We start from the raw sequence: 22,535 nt of genomic DNA, 5'->3' as shown, positions 1-22,535 counted from the left end.
TTGCTATCCATTCATCCATCCACTCACTTCCACTTATCCTTTTCAGGGTCGCGGGGGGTGCTGGAGCCTATCCCAGCTGTCATAGGGCGAGACAGGTACACCCTTGCCTCTCGCCACCTTTGGCCCTGTTTGTTGTCGCAGGGCCAACAAACAGAGATAGACAACCATTCGCAACAATTCGCACTCACATTTACTCCTGCATTCACACCTATGGGCTATTTAGATTTTCCAATTAACCTATCTCCACAAAGTGCATGTCTTTGGACTGTGGGAGGAAGCCGGTGCACCCGGGGAGAACCCACGGAGAGAACATGCAACTGTGGAATTGAACTCAGGACCATCTTGCTGTGAGGCAACAGGGCTAAACATAATGCCACCGTGCTCTGAATTATTTTGTAATTTTACACCCAAAATTAGAAGACAACTCCAGGCGGCCTGTATGATACTTGGGTTATAAAGGTTTAACATAGAACAATATCATGTTTCTTTACTTTATAATTTTTCCCATAACCCATTTCTTTGTATTTTTTTCTGGCTTAAGAAATATTATGTAACACTTGGGTGCAAAAATACAAATTAATAAGCCAAATGCTGAAGACAAAATTGCAAATATTTCCACAGCTACAGTGAACTTTCCAGGAGAACTGATGTATGCTGGGATGAAGGTAATCCACACAGCACAGAATATCAGCAAGCTGAATGTGATCAATTTGGCTTCATTGAAATTATCAGGAAGTTTTCTTGCCATAAATGCCAAGATCAAACAAATGATTGCAAGGATCCCTATGTATCCCAACACTGCATAAAAAGCAAACTCAGATCCTGTGTTACATTCCAGAACAATCATCCTATTGCTGTATGTGAACAACGTATGTGGGTAAGGTGGGTTTAAAGTCAGCCACAACACACAAGTTATTAGTTGAATCAAAGTGCAGGAGCAAACAATGATTCTTTGTTGTGCATGACCAAACTGTCCACTAATTTTATTGCCAGGAAATGTGGCTTTGAAGGCTGTGACAACAACAATGGTTTTTCCCAAGACACAGGAAATGCAAAGGGCAAATGTCACACCAAAAGCGGTGTGGCGCAGCATGCATGTCCAGACTGTTGGCTTACCTAGGAAAGTGAGAGGACAGAGAAAACACAGAAAAAGAGAAAACAATAAGAAAGAGCTCAGCTCAAAGTTGCTGGCTTTTATCACAGGAGTTTCTCTGTAGTTGATAAAAACCACCATTGTGGCAAGGGAGAGAGAGGCCCCTAACAGGGATACAAGTGTTAGAGCTATTCCCATAGGCTCATGATATTTCAGAAACTCAATTGTTCTAGGAATGCAATCATCTTTTCTCTCATTGGACCAGTATTCCTTTGGACAAGGTGTGCAGTCTGCTGCACCTGTTGAGGATAAACAGAAAGGGTGAATAATGAATTGAGAGACCGGAAGATTTAACTTCCTTGACAGAAAAAAGCAGTGAAATTAATTAAAAATCAAGATGATACCCTACCACATTAATATTTTAAATATTACTTATACGTATACACTAAATATGTGATATTATACTGAGTGTGCTCGATTTGATAAGACATATACACATACACTTCTTATATTGGTCTACTTGTCTACCTGTTGAGTTGGCTATAGTTCCATCAGCACAGGATACACAGTGAAAACAACAAATTGGTTTTCCATTAATTTGAGCTTTTCTGGTTCCAGATGGGCAAACATTTGAACACAGTGATGTGGGGACCTGTGGCAAAAGAAATATTTAAGTATTGTAGCAATGATAAATAGGATTTGAAATGATCTTACTGCCACTATTCAAATAAAGTTGACATACTAAAAGTGTACTGCATGGAAAAAAAAGAGACATCAGAATTACTGTTTTTCCTGTCCTCCACACGATCTTCTCCTCCTGGACACTGAGTTTGTAATTGCCGTTTGCAGCAGATGCAAAATGACCAAGTGTCACATGTTGCACTTTTCCATTTATCAACTGCCAGTTAATGATATCATAAGAAGCAGGAGGATCGCCATTCTCATCAAAAAACACCTCATCACCAAACTGATTTGTGAAATTCACCCTTTGTAAGCTTTTAATGACCTAGAGAGGAAGAGATTATTTATCAGATTTTTATGAGCTTCTTCTTCAGTCAGAAGAATTGTAACTTTCAATTGCACCATTTCTCACCTCCTTGGGATGAATTTCTGAAAGATTCAAACATGGATTTAATGTTTTTGCTCCAACTGGTTGGCAGAATACCAGCTGATGCAGAGCATGTGCAATAGCATAAACTGCTTTATAGACATTATAGGTCACTCTGAGCTCTGTGACATTGAAGAAATCATGCTCGGAATTCATTAATGTTTCATTGCCTGTACATCTTTTGGTTGTGTCCTCGGTAGCTGCATGTACCCCTGGCAAAACAGGTGTGCAGCCCACCATAATCTCCCAGAAATCCTTCACAAAAGGTGCATGTGGATCTTTATAAGGACTAATACTTGTAAGAAAGTGTTTGAAATTTGGAATAGCCATCTTCTGAACAACAAATCCGAGGGCGCCACCAAAAGCTGTGTATATTTCAGGTGTGGATGGTCGAGATGCTGTTATCCAGGCCTCACTTGCGATCCACTGAATTCCTGTAATGTTCTGGTTCACAATTTCTTTCATCAAAGGATAAAAGTCACCTTCAGGTACAAAAGCCAAAATTACTTTGACAGACGACTGTTTTATTATTTCCACAACTTTCAAAAATCTGTCTTTAGTGTATGTACGTAGAATTGTACCCACAAAAGCAATGCAAATCCCAAACTTTTCAACCTCCTCCTTAAAAGCAAGAATTCCATTACGTCCATAATCATTATCTGACTGTATGGCTCCAATCCACTGCCATCCAAAATGTTTGACCAGTGCAGCCAAAGCTTTTGCCTGGAAATAGTCACTGGGGATTGTTCTAAAAAATGTAGGATATTTAGTTCTGTCACTCAGACAAGCACACGTTGAGAAGTAGCTGATCTATAAAAGAGAAAAGAACACTGAAACAGTGTGCATGCAACGATACATCATACAATGCCAAAATATCACATACATCACATGGCATAAAACATACATTTTATCTCTTTTACTATTGGCACACAGCATCATAAAACATATAATTGTCTCTTATTGTCCAGTTATCTCTTACTATTGGCATATGAAATGGTCCAAGAATTCCAGCCACAGCTATTGACTGAGATGACCCAGATTCTGCTATGAAAGCAGATATAGCTGGAGGGCAATGAGAAGATACATCTACCTCCTCTGCTCCACTAGCCAGTGTTAGTGCAGCACGTAAAGCATTTGTTGGAGATGCGCAAGAGTTAAGTATGCTATAGCCAAGAGATATGTTTGGAAGCAGAGCAGGATCCTTGTTGATTTCTTCAATGGCAAATATCATTGCCTGTGTCCATCGAAAAACTCTCAGGTCAAACCTAAAGACATGTTAGTGATTGATACAAGTCATAAAGTAACCAAGCTTTTGCTTTACATGTATATACACTACAATCTCAAGAATTAAAACACAAATAAACATACATGCATGACAAATGAACAAAAAAGTTTGTGTTAAATCATACCCTTCACACTGCACTTTAGTCGGCTCCTTATCAAATGTAGAAGTGCTGAGTATTTCTTTGATCAAAATCGGGAAGATTCCTCCAATCATTATGTCACCTTCCTTAAACAAACTTGGAATATCAAACCTGCCAAACGGTTCACAGCCAGATACTGTGTTCATGGTGAGGATACAGAGGAATAAGATGATACCTCTTTTCATGTTTGTGCTCTATTATCATATATGCATGAGAGCACAGTTCTTATAACGACAGTATTAGATGTAGTCAGACATTCTCTCATTTCCCAAAGGGCTCAGTGATTTCAGATTGGTAAGCTTGAAACAACAAGGAAAATAATTGCTCTACTCATTATATATTTTCAAATGTCAGTAATCTATTTTGTCTGTTGTCAGTAAAAATTCACATTTCTTCTACACAGACTTCCACATATAACCTGTAGATGACCAAGAGTTTGATGTCTAGAGTTTTGTGTTTAGGACTACAGTATACATTTGTGGTTGGTGAGAATAATATATGTTGTGTCTCCTCAAGAAAGTGACAGTCATTTCTTCCACAACAGTTTATTGTGGAAGCTATTGATGTGAAATGCCTGCAAAGCACAGCACTGGCTTTTCAGTAATTAAGATATTAATTGCTGCATAACACTGCATTCATGATTAAACTATTGATGCATATTCATTACTTTAAAAACAGGCGTGCTAAAATTATCATATAGTATCCTGAATTTTTTTAACAAGATGATCATGTTGATGACTGTAGCCACGCATGTCATTCCATTGCAAGAAGATCTGCATTTGTTTATATTCTTGACTGTGTGATACAATATTTTTCATTTCTACACTCTTGTTGTTTGTGTTGGGTGCTGAAAAAACTTTGAAAAAACTCATTTCTAATTTTAATTTTTACAGTATGGCACAAGGCTGTGCTGTGCAGCCTTACTTGTTCGTTAGATCTACCCTTCTTTAGAAACCACTTTTAGAGACATTTCTCATCACGATATATTAATAGGGATGGGAATTGATTAGATTAGAATTTAATGATTCTGATTACATTATTGATATCATTTGTCGGATGGATTCCTTATCAATTCTCTTATTGATTCTCATTGGCTTTGCTTTGAGACTCAACTAACTAGCTAACATGCATATCATTACCTTGTTACAAATTAACTGCATTCTGTGAGAAAAGGAAAAAGCTGAAAATTTAAATAGTTAAAATAGTAAATAGTTGTTTTTTGTATTATATAATTTATTTATTACATTTTATGTGGAGTGAATATATAAAAGTATATTTACGGTGGCCCCTAGAGACGAATCACGTACAAACTCCAAAACATGTACAAAACGCAAGAGAATTGCTCAAGGATGCTAGGGGCAGTGTTGAGCTTTTGTTACCTAGTGGCTACACCAACGACCGGATTTGGTGTGTGGTAGTAACAGGTAAATGAACATTTTTTTTTAAATTAGTTGAATATATATGAGTGCCTGTGTACAAATACACAAACAATACACATATGCTTTCAATTGTGTAATTTAAGTGATCTAGGTAGCTCTGTTTTGGAAGTTCAGTTAACGCTAGAAGTGTGTTTTGGAATTTGTACGTGCTTTTTGGAGTTTGTACGTCCTTTGTCTCTAGGGGCCACCATATATATTTATATATAAACATATATATAAATAAAACCACTGGGGTTTTTTTATTATTTTTTTTACATTAGTAATTCCTTTTGTGCATAGCTTTATATTGTTGTTAATAATAAATTAATTAAAGCAAAAAAACAACCTGAAGAGCCGGTTGGGAGCCGAAAGAGCCAGCTGTTTTTAGTGAGGCGAGCCGAAAGAGCCGGTTCTCTAAAAAGAGCCGGAAATCCCATCACTACAGTGGATGCATATGTTTAAGTGTGTAACCCCCACTTGGAACATGATTTGTCCTGTATAGTGTTTATGGAGAGTTTTGTATTGTATACGTTGTAAGTTGGGGCCTTTAGTCTTTTTGCAGGTCCCATCAAGAAGATGGCTAATGAAGAAGAAGCTAATATGATGGCATGGCCATGTCAGTGCTCTGTCATTCTCCTTTTCAGACTCTCATTCGTGCAACCCACCCCCTTCCGATCTTCATCTCAACTGAGTCATTCAGAGCTCCATCAAGTCTACATCTTTACCATCACCAGTGTTCAAACTCCAGGAGATCACGCCCTATATCCTATTGCTGCTGGGATTCTGTTCTGTTAAACCCCAAGATGTGTCAAAGCTGCAGATTCTAAATGAGTGCTTAGAATCCATCAAAGGTTGGATGGCTGACAACTTCCTCCAACTTAATGAAGAAAAGACTGAAGTCCTTGTATGTGGTCCTGATAGACATGTACCTATGATAATGAATGCTCTTGGTCCTCTTTCAACATTTGTGAAATCATCTATCGGGAACCTAGGGGTAATTTGTGACTCTGCTCTTACTTTGGATGTTCACGTCAAATCTCTGGTTCGGTCCTGCTTCTATCATTTAAGAAACATTTCTAAATTAAGCCCTATTGTATCTCGTTCTGAACTGGACATTGTTATTGCATATTCATTCATTTCAGTTTGGACTAGTTTGGACTACTGTAACTCATTGTTCACTTGTCTAAGCAAGGGCTCCCTGGAGCGTCTGCAAATTGTCCAAAATGCTGCAGAAAGGCTTCTGACCAAAACATCTAAGTATGCTCATGTGACACTGTTGCTACTACAGCTCCATTGGCTCCCCGTTGAATTCAGAGTGCATTTTAAGATTCTGGTTCTGACCTTTAAAGCTCTTCATGGACAATCACCAGCCTACATTACTAAACTTTTACAGCCCTATGTCCCTAGGAAGTCCCTGAGATCATGTGATCAGGGCCTACTTGTTATTCAGCATACAAGGCTGAGAACCAAGGGAGATAGAGCTATTGCCACTGTAGCCCCCAGACTGTGGAACTCTCTTCGTCTGAGTTTAACATCTGTGGACTCATTTAAAAAACAACTAAAAACGCATCTTTTTAGAATTGCATTATGTTAACTTTTGTCTATTTCTGTTTTATACTCTGTCATCCCGTTGTGAAGCACTTTGTGATCTTTTTATCTAGAAAGGTGCTATATAAATAACATTTTACTTTACTTACTTTAATTTACTTCTGCCACGATGGGTCATCTGAGTCTAATCACCTAATTCAATTAATTTCAATAAACTTCAATTCAGTTCAATTTTATTTACTGTATTTTCCGCACTATAAGGCGCACTTAAAATCCTTTAATTTTTTCAAAAATTGACAGTGCACCTTATAATCCGGTGCGCCTTATGTATGAATTCTGGTTGTGCTTACAGATCTCAAATGAATTTTTTGTGGTACATGGCGCTCAAAAATATGTCAAAAAATGTTTTAGTACGACTTTGGTAAGCTACGAACCGCACCGCTTGATGGATTGTCGGAGCATTACGTCTACCGTAGTCAAGAGCCTCGCGGAGTAATCTGGGTCCAAAACTCCATCCCCTTCAGGTCCAAAAGTCAAACGTACACTGCGGCATCACTGAGAGTTAAAAACTGTCTGAATCCTTTCATCTTTGATAAAATGATCAGCGTTGCTGCTTTGCCAGGTGTAACAATTGAGTTTAACATCCAGGCATCAATGAAAACAGAATTTATTAAATTTCAGTTAGAAGTTGGCTCGCTAGCTTCAACCTAAACATGATATACCATGTTCTGACTGAGAGATTAGAAGGTACAGCTCTGCTATCACTTCCAACATAAATGAAGACAGAAAACTAAACAGCAGTGACATTTGTAGGGTTACTGAAGTTGGACTAGCTGGTATATAATGATGTGCTATGTGATGGCTTGCAATATCTGACTGTTTTGTTTCGCTTAATGCGCCTTATAATCCGTGCACCTTATGTATGAAAACAGACCCGTTCATCGACAGTGCGCCTTATAATCCGGTGCACCTTATGGTCCGAAAAATACGGTATACAGTACCAAATCATAACAACACCTCAAGGTAGACCCTACAATAATACATGTTCAGTTCTTCCAAATGATCTCTGTCCATTAAAATAGTTAGATCTGCTTGTAATTGCACTGAACCTCAAACAAATTCCATGAATCTAATTGAATAAAGCTTTTTTCTATTCTTTCTGTCATTCTGAATTTAGCTGTAGGTCCTCCATTAATAGTAACTCTATAGGCAGCTGGAAAAAAATTTAAATGGGCATTTTCTAAGTAAAAATGAGAACAGCTACTGGAAGAGTAAAACAGAAAAGTCATTAAAGTTCCTTCTGCCAGCCATCATTATTTAAACTGTGTAAACATCCAACTGAAGCTCCCTAAATGTTGTGTGAAAATAAAATGTAAATAGATTGACACTGTATACAGGTATGCAAATAATTACTCACATCCATTTCTTTCTGCAGCACATTTAATGTTTTGCAGTATATATCTATTATTGAAATATACATATATTTCAAAGGCAGCATGATGGCATGGTGGTTAGCACTGTTTGACACCAATGTCTGGCTGGGACCTTTCTGTGTGAAGTTCGCATGTTCCCCCCGTGTTTACATGGGTTCTGTCCACGTACTTTGGCTTCTGCACACAGTCCAAAGACCACATGTAGCCACGTGCGTCTGTGTTAGCCTTCCAAAAGACTGGCAGTCTGTCCAGGGTGTACCCCTCCTCTTGCCCCATTGGCATATTTTTGTGCTGAACATTTGGGAGGTCAAGATCTATGTCTAAATAAATAAATAAATCTGGCTAAATTCCCAGATTATTCAACATGCAACTATTTTGCTGGTAATACCTGAAATTAGTAAAGAAAACAGCCTATTTATGCATAACAATTCATAATTTTATTGAGATTTAATATTGGTTGGGTCTGATTATTGAGGGGGTGGTCGTAACGCCCCTAACCCACCTGGAAATTATGCCCCTGGCTTGCCCTATGATGGCTGGGATAAACTCCAGCACCCATACGACATGCATTTAAAAACATAAAACTGGTGTTTTAAAATTGAGGAATTATATATTTTTTTACTTAATACTTTTTCCCATGACATGTTTCTTGGTATTTCTTTCTGGCTTAAGAAATATTATGTAACACTTGGGTGCAAAAATACAAATTAATAAGCCAAAAGCTGAGGACAAAATTGCAAATATTTCCACAGCTACAGTGAACTTTCCAGGAGAGCTGATGTATGCTGGGATGAAGGTAATCCACACAGCACAGAATATCAGCAGGCTGAATGTGATCAATTTGGCTTCATTAAAATTATCAGGAAGTTTTCTTGCCATAAAAGCCAGGATCAAACAAATGATTGCAAGGATCCCTATGTATCCCAACACTGCATAAAAAGCAAACTGAGAGCCTGTGTTACATTCAAGAACAATAATCTTATTGCTGTATGTGAACAACGTATGTGGGTAAGGTGGGTTTAAAGTCAGCCACAACACACATGTTACTATTTGAATCAAAGTGCAGGAGCAAACAATAATCCTTTGTTGTGCATGACCAAACTTTCCAGCAATGTTCTTGCCAGGAAATGTGGCTTTGAAGGCTGTGACAACAACAATGGTTTTTCCCAAGACACAAGAAATGCAAAGGGCAAATGTCACACCAAAAGCGGTGTGGCGCAGCATGCATGTCCAGACTGTTGGCATACCAATGAAAGTGAGAGAACAGAGAAAACACAGAAAAAGAGAAAACAATAAGAAAGAGCTCAGCTCAAAGTTGCTGGCTTTTATCACAGGAGTTTCTCTGTAGTTTATAAAAACCACCATTGTGGCAAGGGAGAGAGAGGCCCCTAACAGGGATACAACTGTTAGAGCAATTCCCATGGGCTCATGATATTTCAGGAATTCGATTGTTCTAGGAATGCAATCATCTTTTCTCTCATTGGACCAATATTCCTTTGGACAAGGTGTGCAGTCTGCTGCACCTGTTGAGGATAAATAGAGAGGCTGTGTTGTGTATCTAGATGTGCATAGATTTTTTTTAAACCTGAAACATAAACAAACACTGAGTACATCACACTATGTCTTTTGTTTTGTTCTTTTTGGCAGGATGAGTGGGACTGGGGGGCAATATAGCATACCTCTTGAGTTGGCTATAGTTCCATCAGCACAGGGTACACAGTCAAAACAACATATAGGTTTTCCCTTAATCTGAGCTTTCCTGGTTCCTGCTGGACAAACATTAGAACACACCGATGTGGGGACCTGTGGCAAAAGACATGTCACATTAACATTCAGGAGAACATACAGTTGTCAAATTCAATACTGCAATGGAAAATTACAGTATAATTACCATTTTTCCTGTCCTCCACACTACTTTCTCCTCTTCAATGCTGAGCTTGTAATCACCATTTGCAGCAGATTTAAAATTACCAAGTGTCACATGTTGCACTTTTCCATTTGTCAACTGCCAGTTAATGATATCATAAGAAGCAGGAGGATCACCATTCTCATCAAAAAACACCTTATCTCCAAACTGATTTATGAAATTCACTTTTTGCAAGCTATTACTGACCTGAAAAAACAGAGTGATTATTCATTAGATTTTTATAAGTTTATAATTTACTAATTATAATATAATTTATCTAGTAATTCAGAAAAATTTCAGTTGATTATTTCTCACCTCCTTGGGCTGAATTTCTGAAAGATTCACACATGGATTTACTGTTTTTGCTCCAACTGGTTGGCAGAATACCAGCTGATGCAGAGCATGTGCAATAGCATAAACTGCTTTATAGACATTATAGGTCACTCTGAGCTCTGTGACATTGAAGAAAACATGCTCGGAATTCATTAATGTTTCATTGCCTGTACATCTTTTGGTTGTGTCCTCAGTATCTGCATGTACCCCAGGTAAAACAGGAGTGCAACCCACCATTATCTGCCAGAACTCCTTCATAAAAGGTGCATGTGGATCTTTATGAGGACTAATACTTGTAAGAAAGTGTTTAAGTTTAGGAATAGCCATCTTCTGCATTACAAATCCCAGGGCGCCACCAAAAGCTGTGTATATTTCAGGTGTGGAGGGCTGAGGTGCTGTTATCCAAGCCTCACTACCAAGCCACTGGATCCCTGTAATGTTTTGTTTTACTACTTCCTTCATCAAAGGAGAAAAGTCACCCTCAGGAGCAAAAGCTAGAATTACTTTGACAGTTGACTGTTTAATCATTTCTACCACTTCTAGAATTTTATCCCTTGTATATGTACGTAGAACTGATCCAACAAAAGCAATGCAAACCCCAAGCTTTTCAACCTCCTGCTTAAAAGCAAGAATTGCATTACGTCCATAGTCATTATCTGACTGTATGGCTCCAATCCACTGCCATCCAAAATGTTTGACCAGTGCAGCCAATGCCTTTGCCTGGAAGTAGTCGCTGGGGATTGTTCTAAAAAATGTAGGATATTTAATTCTGTCACTCAGACAAGCACACGTTGAGAAGTAACTTACCTGTAGTGGAAGAAAAAAGCAACACCAATGAAATGTGATGGAAATATTCTAAAAAATTGCCTAATAAAGCATAACAAAGCCTTAACATTACTTAATAAACAAATTGATCTCTTACTATTGGCACTTGAAATGGTCCAAGAGTTCCAGCGACAGCTAAGGACTGAGATGATCCTGCCTCTGCTATGACGGAAGATATTGTTGGAGAACAAACAGTAGCTTTTATCCCCTGTGGTCTGCTAGCTAGTGTTAGTGCAGCACGTAAAGTGTTAGTAGGAGATGAACATGAGTTAAGGATCCTATAACCAAGAGATATATTTGGAAGGAAAGCAGGATCATTGTTGATTTCTGCAACAGCAAACATCATCGCCTGTGTCCATCGAAAAGCTCGTAGGTCAAACCTAAAATGTGTCATTACAAAAAATCACAATTATAGAATTGCTGCTGAACAATTGTATGTAACATAACATTAAAGATGCAAGCGTAAAGAAGAATGTTTGGAGAAGTCTAATGTATCAAGACTTACACTGCACAATTCACTCCAGGAGGCTTACTCTCAAAAGTATAAGTGCTGCTAACCTCTTTGTTAAAAACTGGAAAAATCCCACCGATCATTATGTCACCCTGCTCAAACCAACTTGGCATGTTAAATTTGCCAAGCAGCTCACAGCCAGAAACTATGCTCAAGTACTGTATGGACAGAAAAACAGTTCTCTGCATGTTTACACTGCACTTCTAAAATCAGATGAGGATAGAGGTTTTATAATGAGCTGGACAAAGACAAATATCCCAAGGCAGCAATCTGAGCACAACAAGAAAAGGTGACTGCTCAAAAGAAGGTTCACATATCCAGTGCTGCATGTAACGTAACAGACGTGTCCACATGTAATCATTTCCCTACAGCAGTTTATTCAACACACTGATAATTCAAAGAGTGTGAAATGCAAATAATGTACTGAATAGTAAGTATCTGTTGTAGTAATGTGGAATTATCTTCATAGTACACAAAATGCCAGACATTTAACCCTAAATATTTTTTTTCATTCACATTTCAATCCACGCAATATTCACATTGGATATTGAAAATAGAGGCTGATGATGTGAGATCATTACATTATTACCCTCAGTCCATCATACATGCTTGGTCATTTTATAACTAAAATGTTGTGCTATTGATTCAATTCTATTCAATTTTATTCAGTTTCATTTATACAGTGCCAAATCACAACAACAGTCACCTCATGACACTTTGTATTACAATAATAATTGTAGGGTCTATTGTAAGGATATCTGCAGTGTCTTAAACTGAAGCAATGAAACTGTATCTAAATGATCTGCTGGGTAAGCGGACAGCTAAAACGAGCAGACCAGTGAAATATATTTTATTTATAAAATATATACAGCCTGTCGGTTCCTGTGCTTTTGGCTCAGTAGGTCACCCCATGATCAGAAGGTTCAAATCTGATGTCATGATTTCATTGTATTTGCACATATTTCCATTCCACTTAATCATTGTTTCAGAACACATGATCATTGTGATATATTTTTGAGAGCATTTGCTTTAATCACCCAAACAAAACAGTAAGATCTTTTTTCAACTTAGTACTTTTACCAATCATTTCATTCAGGAGCAAATAATACAAGGTAAGCATGTATGTATATGTATATATATATATATATATATATATATATACACACACACACACACACACGAAAAAGGGAGAGAAAAAAACAAGTCATTTACCTAAGGAAAATATATTTTTATTTTTATCACTTTTACACAATTAATCAAGCCGGTCATTAACATTGGGCCATAAGTTTTCATCAACATCACAGTGGATGTCTTCGTTGTTCAGGCACCGTGGGAAAAATCTCCTGGCATGACGAATCCAGGCTTGACATTGCTCAGCAGTTATATCACCACAAGCTTCACACATGGCTTGAAGAAGGAAGACATGCTCATGGGGTTGGCGATCATACACCTTCCACCTCCATGTAGAGAAGAATTCCTCAATTGGGTTGAGGAAAGGGGAATATGGTGTGTTTGAAACCATTCCTGAACCAGCTGTGCATGGTGGAAGCTGACATTGTCCCACACAACAACATAGACGATGTCTTCTCCCTGACAGGCCTGCTCCAGTTCATTAAAAAAAAACTATCAGGTGTTCAGTGTTGTATGACCCTAGAACTGGTCTACAGCCTACCACACCATCTTTAGATATAGCTGCACACATTGAGATGTTTCCCCCACGTTGTCCAGGGACTTGGATGGTAGCCCTTTGTCCAATAAGGTTACGTCCTCTGCGTCTAGTTTTTGCCAGATTGAAACTGGCCTCATCAACAAAAATATACTTGTGATGATTCACAGCAGCGTCCAGCTCCATCACCCTCTGTTACAGTAATTGCATGCCAGTTTAGTGTTGTACCTGAATATATTCTGAACGCAGTTGTTTCACCCGGACATTGTTCTTCTCAAAAGGAACTTACAAATGACCAGACAACAATCAGTCAAGTTGAAAATCCATGGACATAATGAATGATTCATTGATTAAACATTAAGATCAGTTGAATTAAATGACAGAAAAATGTATTAAACTGAATAATAAGAGATCCAAATCAAAAATTTTATGGTGATAACATTATGAAAGGCAGTAACTGTGAACGAAACATTTATTTAGGTGAAACACTTATTATGTGTAGTGAAAAGGATATTTTGTCATCATGTGTATTGTACTAACACAATTGAAAATATACTGAAATGTTTGAAAAAGGTGCACTTTTGATGATCTGTTGTGATATAAGTACTAAGAGTTTTGAAAATGTACCAATTGCTTGTGAAAACTGCGCCAAACCAATAAAAAAAAAAACTGTAACATACTACATAGGTCATGAACAAGATTTTCTTTTTTAATTTCCATTGTAAGTGGGATAAAGCAGTTAATTAAAAGTAGTCTAACATAAATGTAAATGCTGTAATTTGATTATTTTAATAAACCATGTAACTTGGATGGATTCGATGCTGGCGTGACCACAGTGCTCACGTCTAATGTTGCTCACAGTGGTCCAAGAGCTCAGGGAGTTTGTGTGTTCGCTCAGACACATGAAAAATTAGACGGAACATTGGTCTTTACTAAAACAAAGTAAAGTTTTTAGGAATTTAACTATTTTGATAGTGGCAGTGTTGGTAGTGTAATAATGGCATTTTTAAGTAAGATTTAACAAAACAAGTAGAATTTTTAGGCGGTTTATTTGTTTTAAAAGATGATTTAGATATTTTCTTTGCAGGTTGTAAAGTTAAAATACAGAAGAATGCTAATAAACAAAGGGTAACAAATAGCTAAAGAAAACAAACTGCTAAACTATCTAAATTATTACATTCTCACTGAAAAAGAACATTGTGAAAAAGAAGAAAAAGAAAGAACATTGGAAAAAGCTTCTCTGGTAAATGGTAAATGGCCTGTATTTGCATAGCGCTTTACTTAGTCCCTGAGGACCCCAAAGCGCTTTGCACTATATTCAGTCATTCACCCATTCACACACACATTCACACACTCTGTGTGAAAATGTATCATAGTAGGTTTGAAACATATTACAAATGAAGCTTGTGTCAAATATATGTAGCAGTTAAGTTTGAATTTTATATTCCTTTTCTCAATAGCCTCCCGGATAAACAGAAAAGAGGAAAAAAACCTTTAATCTATGTTTTCAGTTTATTCAGCATCTCACAGCTAAACAAATTGTAACAGACTACACAGATACAGTGAAATTATTTCTATGATTCATACACCAGGACCAAATAAATTACAAATTAAATAGTTCTTGGTGGTATTTTTCCCATCAAATGCTTTTTAGAATTTTGTTCTGGCCTAAATATGATTATATAACATTTTGGAACAAAAATGCACACCAACAAACCAAAACTTGATGCCAGAATGGCAAATATTTCCACAGCTACAGTGAATTTCCCTGGAGAGCTGACATATGCAGGGATAAATGTGATCCATACTGCACAGAATATCAGCATACTGAAAGTGATCAGTTTGGCCTCATTAAAGCTATCTGGCAGTGTTCTAGCAAGAAAAGCAAGTATAAAACACAAGATAGCAAGAAGTCCAATATAACCCAGGACAGCCCAGAATCCAACAGCTGAACCCAGAGCACACTCCAAGATGATTTTTTCTTTATAGTAGTCAATGTTAATGTTTGGGAATGGGGGGTTTATTGTTAGCCAAAGTATACATATCATAACCTGAATCAGAGTAAATATCAGAACAGTGAGCCTCTGTTGCATAGGCCCAAACCACTTCATGACATTACTGCTTGGAAGTGTAGCTCTGAAGGCCATTAAAACCACTAATGTTTTCCCCAGAACACAAGAGATACAGAGAACGAAGGTAATGCCAAATGCTGTGTGTCGTAGCATGCAGGACCACTCGGAGGGACGTCCAATGAACGTCAGAGAACACAGGAAACACAGTTTCAGTGAGAATAACAGCAGGAAGCTCAGCTCAGAGTTGTTTGCTCTTACAATAGGAGTCTCTTTATGTGTCAAAAATATTACTGATATCATTAGCGCTAAAAACACACCAATACAACTAAATGCAGTTAAAAGTGCCCCCATGATCTCTTTGTAGGAAAGGTATTCAGTAGGTTTTGGAAGACACTTGTCTCTGTTTTCATTTGGCCAAAATTCAGGGGGACAGAGCAAACAGTCAGGAGAATCTGTGACAGATGTAAATGACAGAAAATAAGTATAGTATATCCAAGATATATAATCAATTGAAACATTCGGTGGTTCAAATATTTAAATGGTTTTGATATATATTCATTCAGGACACTAGAACTGATTTTAAATAGGTATCCTTACTCACTTGTCTGATTACTAATTGTTCCCTCGGGGCATTTAAAGCAGTCAAAGCAGCAAACAGGCTTATTCTTGTTTATAGCCTTTCGAGTCCCTGGCGGACATGGTTCTCTGCAGACAGACCTGGGAACCTGATTTGGCAAAATTCAACATGTTAAAACTCAATACTGAAACACAAAATATGTTTTCTTAATAACATTAAAATGTTTCTAAAACTGCTGTGAAGAAAATATTATTTTTAAATCTATGAAATGTCCATAGTGTTGAGGGAAATTACCTCACTACTGTTTCCTCCCCAAACTATGATGACATCTTCTTTTAGTCTGAATCTTTCCTCCTTTGGAAAAGAGGCATCGTATTGACCAATAATACTAATTTCAGCAGAGCCATCCTCTTTCATCTGCCAGTTTATTAAGTCATAGAGGGCAACTGATTGCCCATATTCATCAAATAAAACCCTGACCCCATTCTTAGTTGTGAAGTTCACATACTTAATGTGTTCGAGCACCTACAGAAAGACAATTAGCACATTTTGTCATATATAAAATCATTAAATAGTCAGATTTTAAAAGAAAACAAACAGAAAACAACAATAAATTTAATGATTAGAGACAAAGATCAAATAATTTCAATATATTAGGACTTACCAACTTAGGTTGAACCTCATTTTTGTTCACACAAAGCTTCCCTGTTGTAGGATTTGAGCCATTCTGACATTGCAGTAGAGCGTGTAGGGCATATGCTACTGAATACACCGCTTTATATACATTATTCTCTTCCCTGAAATATGCCACATCTGTGTAATCATTTGAGACTGTTCGCAGGTCCTCTGCACCAGTACACATAGTAGAAGTGTTTGACGGAGAGTAGCTGCAGTCAAAGAATTCCTCCCAGAAAGCTTTAATTAATGCACTCTGTGGCTCATCAGAAGGCTTCAAACCAAGTAAGAATTCTCCAAGACCTGGTATGGATGCCTGAGGGAGCGCAAAGCCCATTGCCCCATGTAAAATGTGCTTTCTGTCAGCAGAAGCCAGGTCTGGTTGCATTATCCACGACTCTGTGCCAATCCACTGCTTTCCAGTTATTTTATAAGTTTCAATTTCTGACAGGAATGATTTGGCATAAGACAAGGACATAAACAAGAGGATCACATTTGATGAGGACTCCAGTAGTGTGTCTAGAATAACACTGAAAAGTTTTTTTCTTGTTTGTGAGTAGGGAAGACTGTATTCAATACATATGCCTTCTTTCTTTGCTTCCTTAACAAAGTCAGCTGTACCATCCTCTGAGTACATGCCTATTGAATAAATAACTCCTACCCAGCGCCAGTCAAAATATTTCATAAGCTGTGCTAGACCACTGATTTGGTAGCGGTCACTTGGCACCGTTCTGAAGAAGGTGGGGTAAAGTCTTCTGTCACTTAAGCAAGCACAGGTTGAAAGGTGACTCACCTTCAAAAAAACAAAAAAGCAAACACAACAATCCTTTTTATGTTTTAAAGATAGACAAACTCAATAAACAGTATTCAAAAGTTATCCCTCCCAGTCATTTCTGCTCACCTGTGGAACTGATAGTGAACTTAATATGAGGTTTATGTCTCCACTTACTCCTGATGAAGAATGGCCAACTAGAGCCTGGACCTGATCACTGCAGCTTTTGGAATTCTCTCCACTTATAGCCTCTACAGCTGCCCGTATTAGGTTTTCACTCCCGCAGCCATTATACACCCTAAAACTCAGATTCACTCCAGGAAGCAGTATAGCATCTCTATTGATCTCCTCCACAGTAAAAATCATTGTCCTGGCAAATTTCAGTTCCCTGTGATTCCGTCTGTAAACAAAGTGTCAACTGTTGATGCTATACACATAAAAAAAATATTTCACATTATCATAATGCACTACATCAGAAAGACATGAAGTATTCTACTAGCATAACATACAGGTGTTATTTATTTATTTTAATCATATTCACTTACTTTGTGCAGTATGTGTATGGAAGTGCTTGGTAGTTATTATCTATAAGTGTCCTTGTACTAGACATAGAGAAAACTCCTCCTAGAATTAAATCACCTTCTTTAGAAAACTCCATGAATCCTGTCTGTCCAATCAGTCTGCATGTATGGTTGTCAGACTTTATCCTTGCCAGCAGAGTGAATAAAATCAAAGTGATCATACTCATCATGAGCTGCCCTCCCCTTCACTGAAGTAGTTGTGTGCTCGGAGCTGACCTTTATAGTTTTTCTCCAATCATCAGAGAAATGTCTCCATCGATTGTGAGCACTTTCCCCATTGTCAAAAGATTTATTTTTTTTTTGCATCACTGAAACTACTTCTATCTCTACTTCTGCTATTTGACTTGTAAAAGACAAGCAATTCAAATGTTCTTTGAGAATCTAAACAATACTTCATGGTATATTGGTTTAATATTAACTCTATATTATGTGTGATATTCTGAAGTACATTTGATTATGTAATCTAATCAGTATTTCATTTTTAACTGGCCAGATATTCTATCTGTTTATTATTGTTTCTGGCATCCAATTGTGTTTTTTCTTATCTGATGATGGTGCTTTGTTCATATACAAACAACAATATTTGTATTCATGTGAAAAAAAATGTAATTGTGTTTAAAAAAACATAAAAGCAACTGGACCAATATTAATGGGACGTGCTCTACGCACTCTTCTGAGTAATGTTTCTTTCCACAAGGAGCAAACAAGCAAAAAAAAGAACAGGAAAATGACGTACAAGAGGACACAGACAGATGCTTTTATTATATATCGTTAATCTGCATTAATACAAATGTTCATTTTGTTTTCACATTTCATATGACAGCTGTAGTGGAGAGAGATGGATGCTTGAAAATGACCTTCAAATTAACCTATTGATCTTGACAATTAAGATATATTTTGTTGGAATCCTAGAATTCTGGTGGCAGGTGACCAGTTGCACATGAAAAAGGATATTCAAGAAACTGACTTTTGTTAGGATGGATTGTCGCAAACTTGAAAGGGAAACTAACACACAGCACAAAGTAGCTAATAGTTCTATCTGCCTTAACACACCCCAGGATCTCAGTGCTGATCCATCAGTTCCCTCAATAAGTAGGTCTTTTGACACATGTTTCCTGTTATTATTGAGGAGAAAAATACTAAAGGTCAGCCAGATGAGCAACACAGCAACAAGTAGGGCATTTAATCGATAGCGTGTTGTTAAAAACAATTTCATGACAGGATGAGCTGCCTTGAAGATAATTAATACATGAACAGTTCTCCCCACTACACAGGTCAAGCATGCAAGTATTATACACCACTGAGATGGCTGGTAGATGTTGACTGATGCTGAAAAGTTGCAGTTATGATGCAGGCTGACTCTGCTTGATGACATTTCTATTCTTGTCATGTGCATTGCAAACAGCAACAGAGCTGCCTGAAAAATTTTGCCCACCCATTTACTGGAATCTGTTGGCTGCACAATTTTGCCCATGTAAACAGTAACTCTGACGCCATCTGTATGAAAAGAAAGTTACGCTTTTTTATACAACTGTTCAGGCGCGGTATTAAAGAACTTGTGTATTTATTTGTTTAGTACCTGCTGGTGTTAGAAACACTTCTTTTGGGTAGTGTGTTGAATAGACCTTGGATGACGTCTGCTGATGAAATAAAAAAAATAATCTGTTATTGGACAGTCACATAGACACAACAAATGGAGATGGACAAAACGAAAATCTCAAAACACACAATTTGACATATTAATTGCACACATATCTTATTGCAGCTAATCTTGACATAAGCTCTTCAGTTTTTCAAAGGATTCTTGGCTCATTTTGTTGTCAGCAACATTAAAATATTAACACACGGTGGAATTTGGGGTCTTTATATACAGGAACGAGAATGAGTTTTCCCTTAAAGTACACATTACAGATGCATATACAATCCTTTTTTTTCTGGTGGTACACCAGGACAAGAGTAATAATGTGGGTTCAATGTGCCAGAGATCTCAGAAGAACAGATGGGCAGGTATTTCTGTAATTTAAATGCATCCTGTAATGATTAGATTATATCTGGATGAAGGCTAATTACAGATAATACATAGGATTATCAGTGCAATTTGTATATTGAATTGGCATGAGCAAAAATGTTTCACTGCTCTAAATTCACATCTCATTTTCTATCCAGTAGAATTCATTTTATTTTTCTATCATAAATCCGGCAGTTACCTGTGTCATGTGTGGAACACAGTTGGTCTTGGACAGCAAATATACCAAGAACTGTAGAATTCTACATTTATGTACATGCTTGCTTCCCTTATCTTCATTCACAGTGTACTTATATTCTTGAAGCAGGTGTACACACCCATTGGAGACCATGCAGTTCAAAGGCAGATCCACAAAAACTGTATAGTCTGTTTTGATCTTCTCTTGTGTGAAAATATTATTAGAGCCAACAGTAATTTCAGAAGTCCTAAAACAATGAGAAAAGAATTATGAACATTTTTAAATAGCATTTTAGAAGTCTTCATGAATTCATTACACTTATTTACAGTCAAATTGCTTGAATTTCCATTTATTCATTATTTGAAGGCACATAAAAATGACTTGATTTCATTTAAATAAGATGGAAAGATAAAATTATGGTAAACCATTTTTAAATATGAAATGCAAAACTAAAAAAAGTATCATAACACAGCACTGAGCCTGTTACTTTGCCTATAATTACAGTAATATACTAATGACTTGAAATTGTTACATATTTGAAATCAAAACATATTATCATTTAGGGTATTTAGACTCAAAATTTCTGGGAAAACCACACTGGCTAACCATGTACACACAGATCACCAGTCAGGTTGTAATTTACTCACCTGTAACATGTCTGTATTAGTTTTGTGCTGTCATTGTCATGAATGGCAACATTTTTACACAATGCAGCAAAGGCCTCTGTTTCTTCATAATGCTCATACAGGTCCAGGTTGCGCCATGTGTCACATGACAACACCCAAATGAACAGTGTTAGGAAAACAAATGTGACTGTTGTCATCTCAGAGCCTTGCCTTTGGCATGCATGCTTCTTAGAGGGACATGTTTTATAGCTTCTTCTCTGTAGCAAAAAAAGTGTAGCCAAAACAATGGGCCACTCTCATTGGTACATGGAATAACTGTGTTGTTGCTGTTGTAATCTTTTTTCTTTTTACTTTTTTTAAATTAGGAATATCAGCTATAACACATGTGTCCGGTTTCCTAAAAATGTTTACTAAAAAATGTCTTAGACTGTTTACTGAGACCAACATAATAAGGGCCTGTAAGTTTTTACAACTGTTCCTGTAAATCAGCTCTTATATCCATCCACTTTCTTCATTGCTCACTCAGTTTGGAGTGACAGGAATTTTGGATCTATCACAGCTGTAATAAGGTGAAAGGCAGAGGACACCCTCAGTTGTTTGCCAGTCTATGGCAGGGCTAACAAAAAGAGACAGACAGCTATTCACACTCACATCTATGTCAAATACAGGAGTCTTTAGACAATTTGAGGAAGTTGGAATACCCAGAAAGAAACCTCACAAGCCCAGGAAAACTATGCAAACTCCACACAGAAAGACATCAGCCAGTCAGTATACTGAAACCCAGGACCTTCACCACTGTACAACAACAACAACAACAACAACAACAACAACAACAACAACAATAATAATAATAATAATAATAATAATAATAATAACCAAAATAATAATAACAATTTTATTAATATATATAATTTGTTTGTTAATAGAGTAGATTATGTTGAAGTTCTTTTATTAGGAATGTGTCCTAGGAAACACAGTTGCTAAAATCATTATTAAATATGCTTACAGATTAGTCATTAATGATTATTAGCTTATATAAAATATTGTCTATAAATTAATAATGACAAAAAATAGGTTTGATTTTTAGCAAGAGTATCAATTACTCCTTAAGAGTTTTGTCTTGAAGGCCATTAAACCAATTATTGTTTTCCTTAGAAAGCAATTAAGAATATAAATGTGATTCAAATTTTTGTATATGGCACCATGCAGGAAGCTCAGCAGAGGTCTTGGTCACTACTTGATCAGGCCTATTAAAAGTAATGATGTTAAATAGATCCACAGGAGCTCTGCACAAAAAAAGTAGTTTCTGCTTTCAAGAATGCAAGTCTCTATATTTATTAGTATTTTCTCACAATTAGCTAGTAATCAGTCTGACAGTTGAGAATCCCCACCAAGTCTATTTTTAGAAAGAGACAACATTTACTGCTAAATTAATATGCTAATCAGGAAAAAGACAAAGCATATTATAGATATAGCAAAGGCCAAAATTTAATTTGGAATGTTCTTAATGTTTGTTGTGCACAAAGAATGTTGTCATAAAAGCAATCATGTATTACCTTCAACAGTCACTGGAATGGAGGGCAACTATGGCTGTAAAGTAACACAGGAACAGTGTGCATGAGAATATGGAAGAGTTATATGTACTTTAAACTGTGCTTAAATATTTGCTTCATGTTATTATGGTGGATGTGGAAGTTCTGCGCATATATGAAATTTTGACTGAAGACCCCAAAATTTTAATTTTAATTTTAATTTAAAGAGAC

At 36.9% G+C, this 22,535-nt stretch overlaps 5 protein-coding genes across 5 annotated transcripts; all 5 read right to left on the bottom strand.

The window, feature by feature from the left end:
* Nucleotides 1-487: 487 nt before the first annotated feature.
* Nucleotides 488-1,383, bottom strand: LOC146503397 (vomeronasal type-2 receptor 26-like). Its single transcript, XM_085131056.1, has one exon. The coding sequence runs from the start codon at nucleotides 1,289-1,291 to the stop codon at nucleotides 488-490; it is 804 nt and encodes a 267-aa protein (XP_084987182.1). The 5' UTR covers nucleotides 1,292-1,383.
* Nucleotides 1,384-2,023: 640 nt separating this feature from the next.
* LOC146503396 (extracellular calcium-sensing receptor-like) lies at nucleotides 2,024-3,432 on the bottom strand. The gene is made up of 2 exons (XM_085131055.1): nucleotides 3,292-3,432; nucleotides 2,024-3,011 (listed from the first exon to the last, which is right to left on the bottom strand). The coding sequence occupies exons 1-2, from the start codon at nucleotides 3,430-3,432 to the stop codon at nucleotides 2,145-2,147; spliced, it is 1,008 nt and encodes a 335-aa protein (XP_084987181.1). The 3' UTR covers nucleotides 2,024-2,144.
* Nucleotides 3,433-8,642: 5,210 nt separating this feature from the next.
* On the bottom strand, nucleotides 8,643-12,206 carry LOC146503395 (extracellular calcium-sensing receptor-like). Its single transcript, XM_085131129.1, has 5 exons — nucleotides 12,189-12,206; nucleotides 10,246-11,118; nucleotides 9,916-10,137; nucleotides 9,704-9,827; nucleotides 8,643-9,547 (listed from the first exon to the last, which is right to left on the bottom strand). Exons 1-5 carry the CDS (start codon nucleotides 12,204-12,206, stop codon nucleotides 8,643-8,645), a joined length of 2,142 nt encoding a protein of 713 aa, XP_084987255.1.
* A 2,220-nt stretch (nucleotides 12,207-14,426) lies between these two features.
* LOC146503394 (extracellular calcium-sensing receptor-like) lies at nucleotides 14,427-18,115 on the bottom strand. The gene is made up of 6 exons (XM_085184084.1): nucleotides 17,907-18,115; nucleotides 17,491-17,761; nucleotides 16,579-17,382; nucleotides 16,209-16,439; nucleotides 15,939-16,062; nucleotides 14,427-15,789 (listed from the first exon to the last, which is right to left on the bottom strand). The coding sequence occupies exons 1-6, from the start codon at nucleotides 18,110-18,112 to the stop codon at nucleotides 14,876-14,878; spliced, it is 2,550 nt and encodes an 849-aa protein (XP_085040210.1). The 5' UTR covers nucleotides 18,113-18,115; the 3' UTR covers nucleotides 14,427-14,875.
* A 625-nt stretch (nucleotides 18,116-18,740) lies between these two features.
* On the bottom strand, nucleotides 18,741-19,416 carry LOC146503393 (uncharacterized). The gene has a single exon (XM_085184073.1). It carries the CDS (start codon nucleotides 19,414-19,416, stop codon nucleotides 18,802-18,804), a length of 615 nt encoding a protein of 204 aa, XP_085040199.1. The 3' UTR covers nucleotides 18,741-18,801.
* Nucleotides 19,417-22,535: the final 3,119 nt, after the last annotated feature.

The sequence above is a fragment of the Neolamprologus multifasciatus genome, chromosome 14, assembly GCF_963576455.1.
Source record: "Neolamprologus multifasciatus chromosome 14, fNeoMul1.2, whole genome shotgun sequence".
Lineage (NCBI taxonomy): Eukaryota > Metazoa > Chordata > Actinopteri > Cichliformes > Cichlidae > Neolamprologus > Neolamprologus multifasciatus.
The sequence above is the reverse complement of the archived record's forward strand: the minus strand, read 5'-3'. Positions and strand labels throughout refer to the sequence as shown.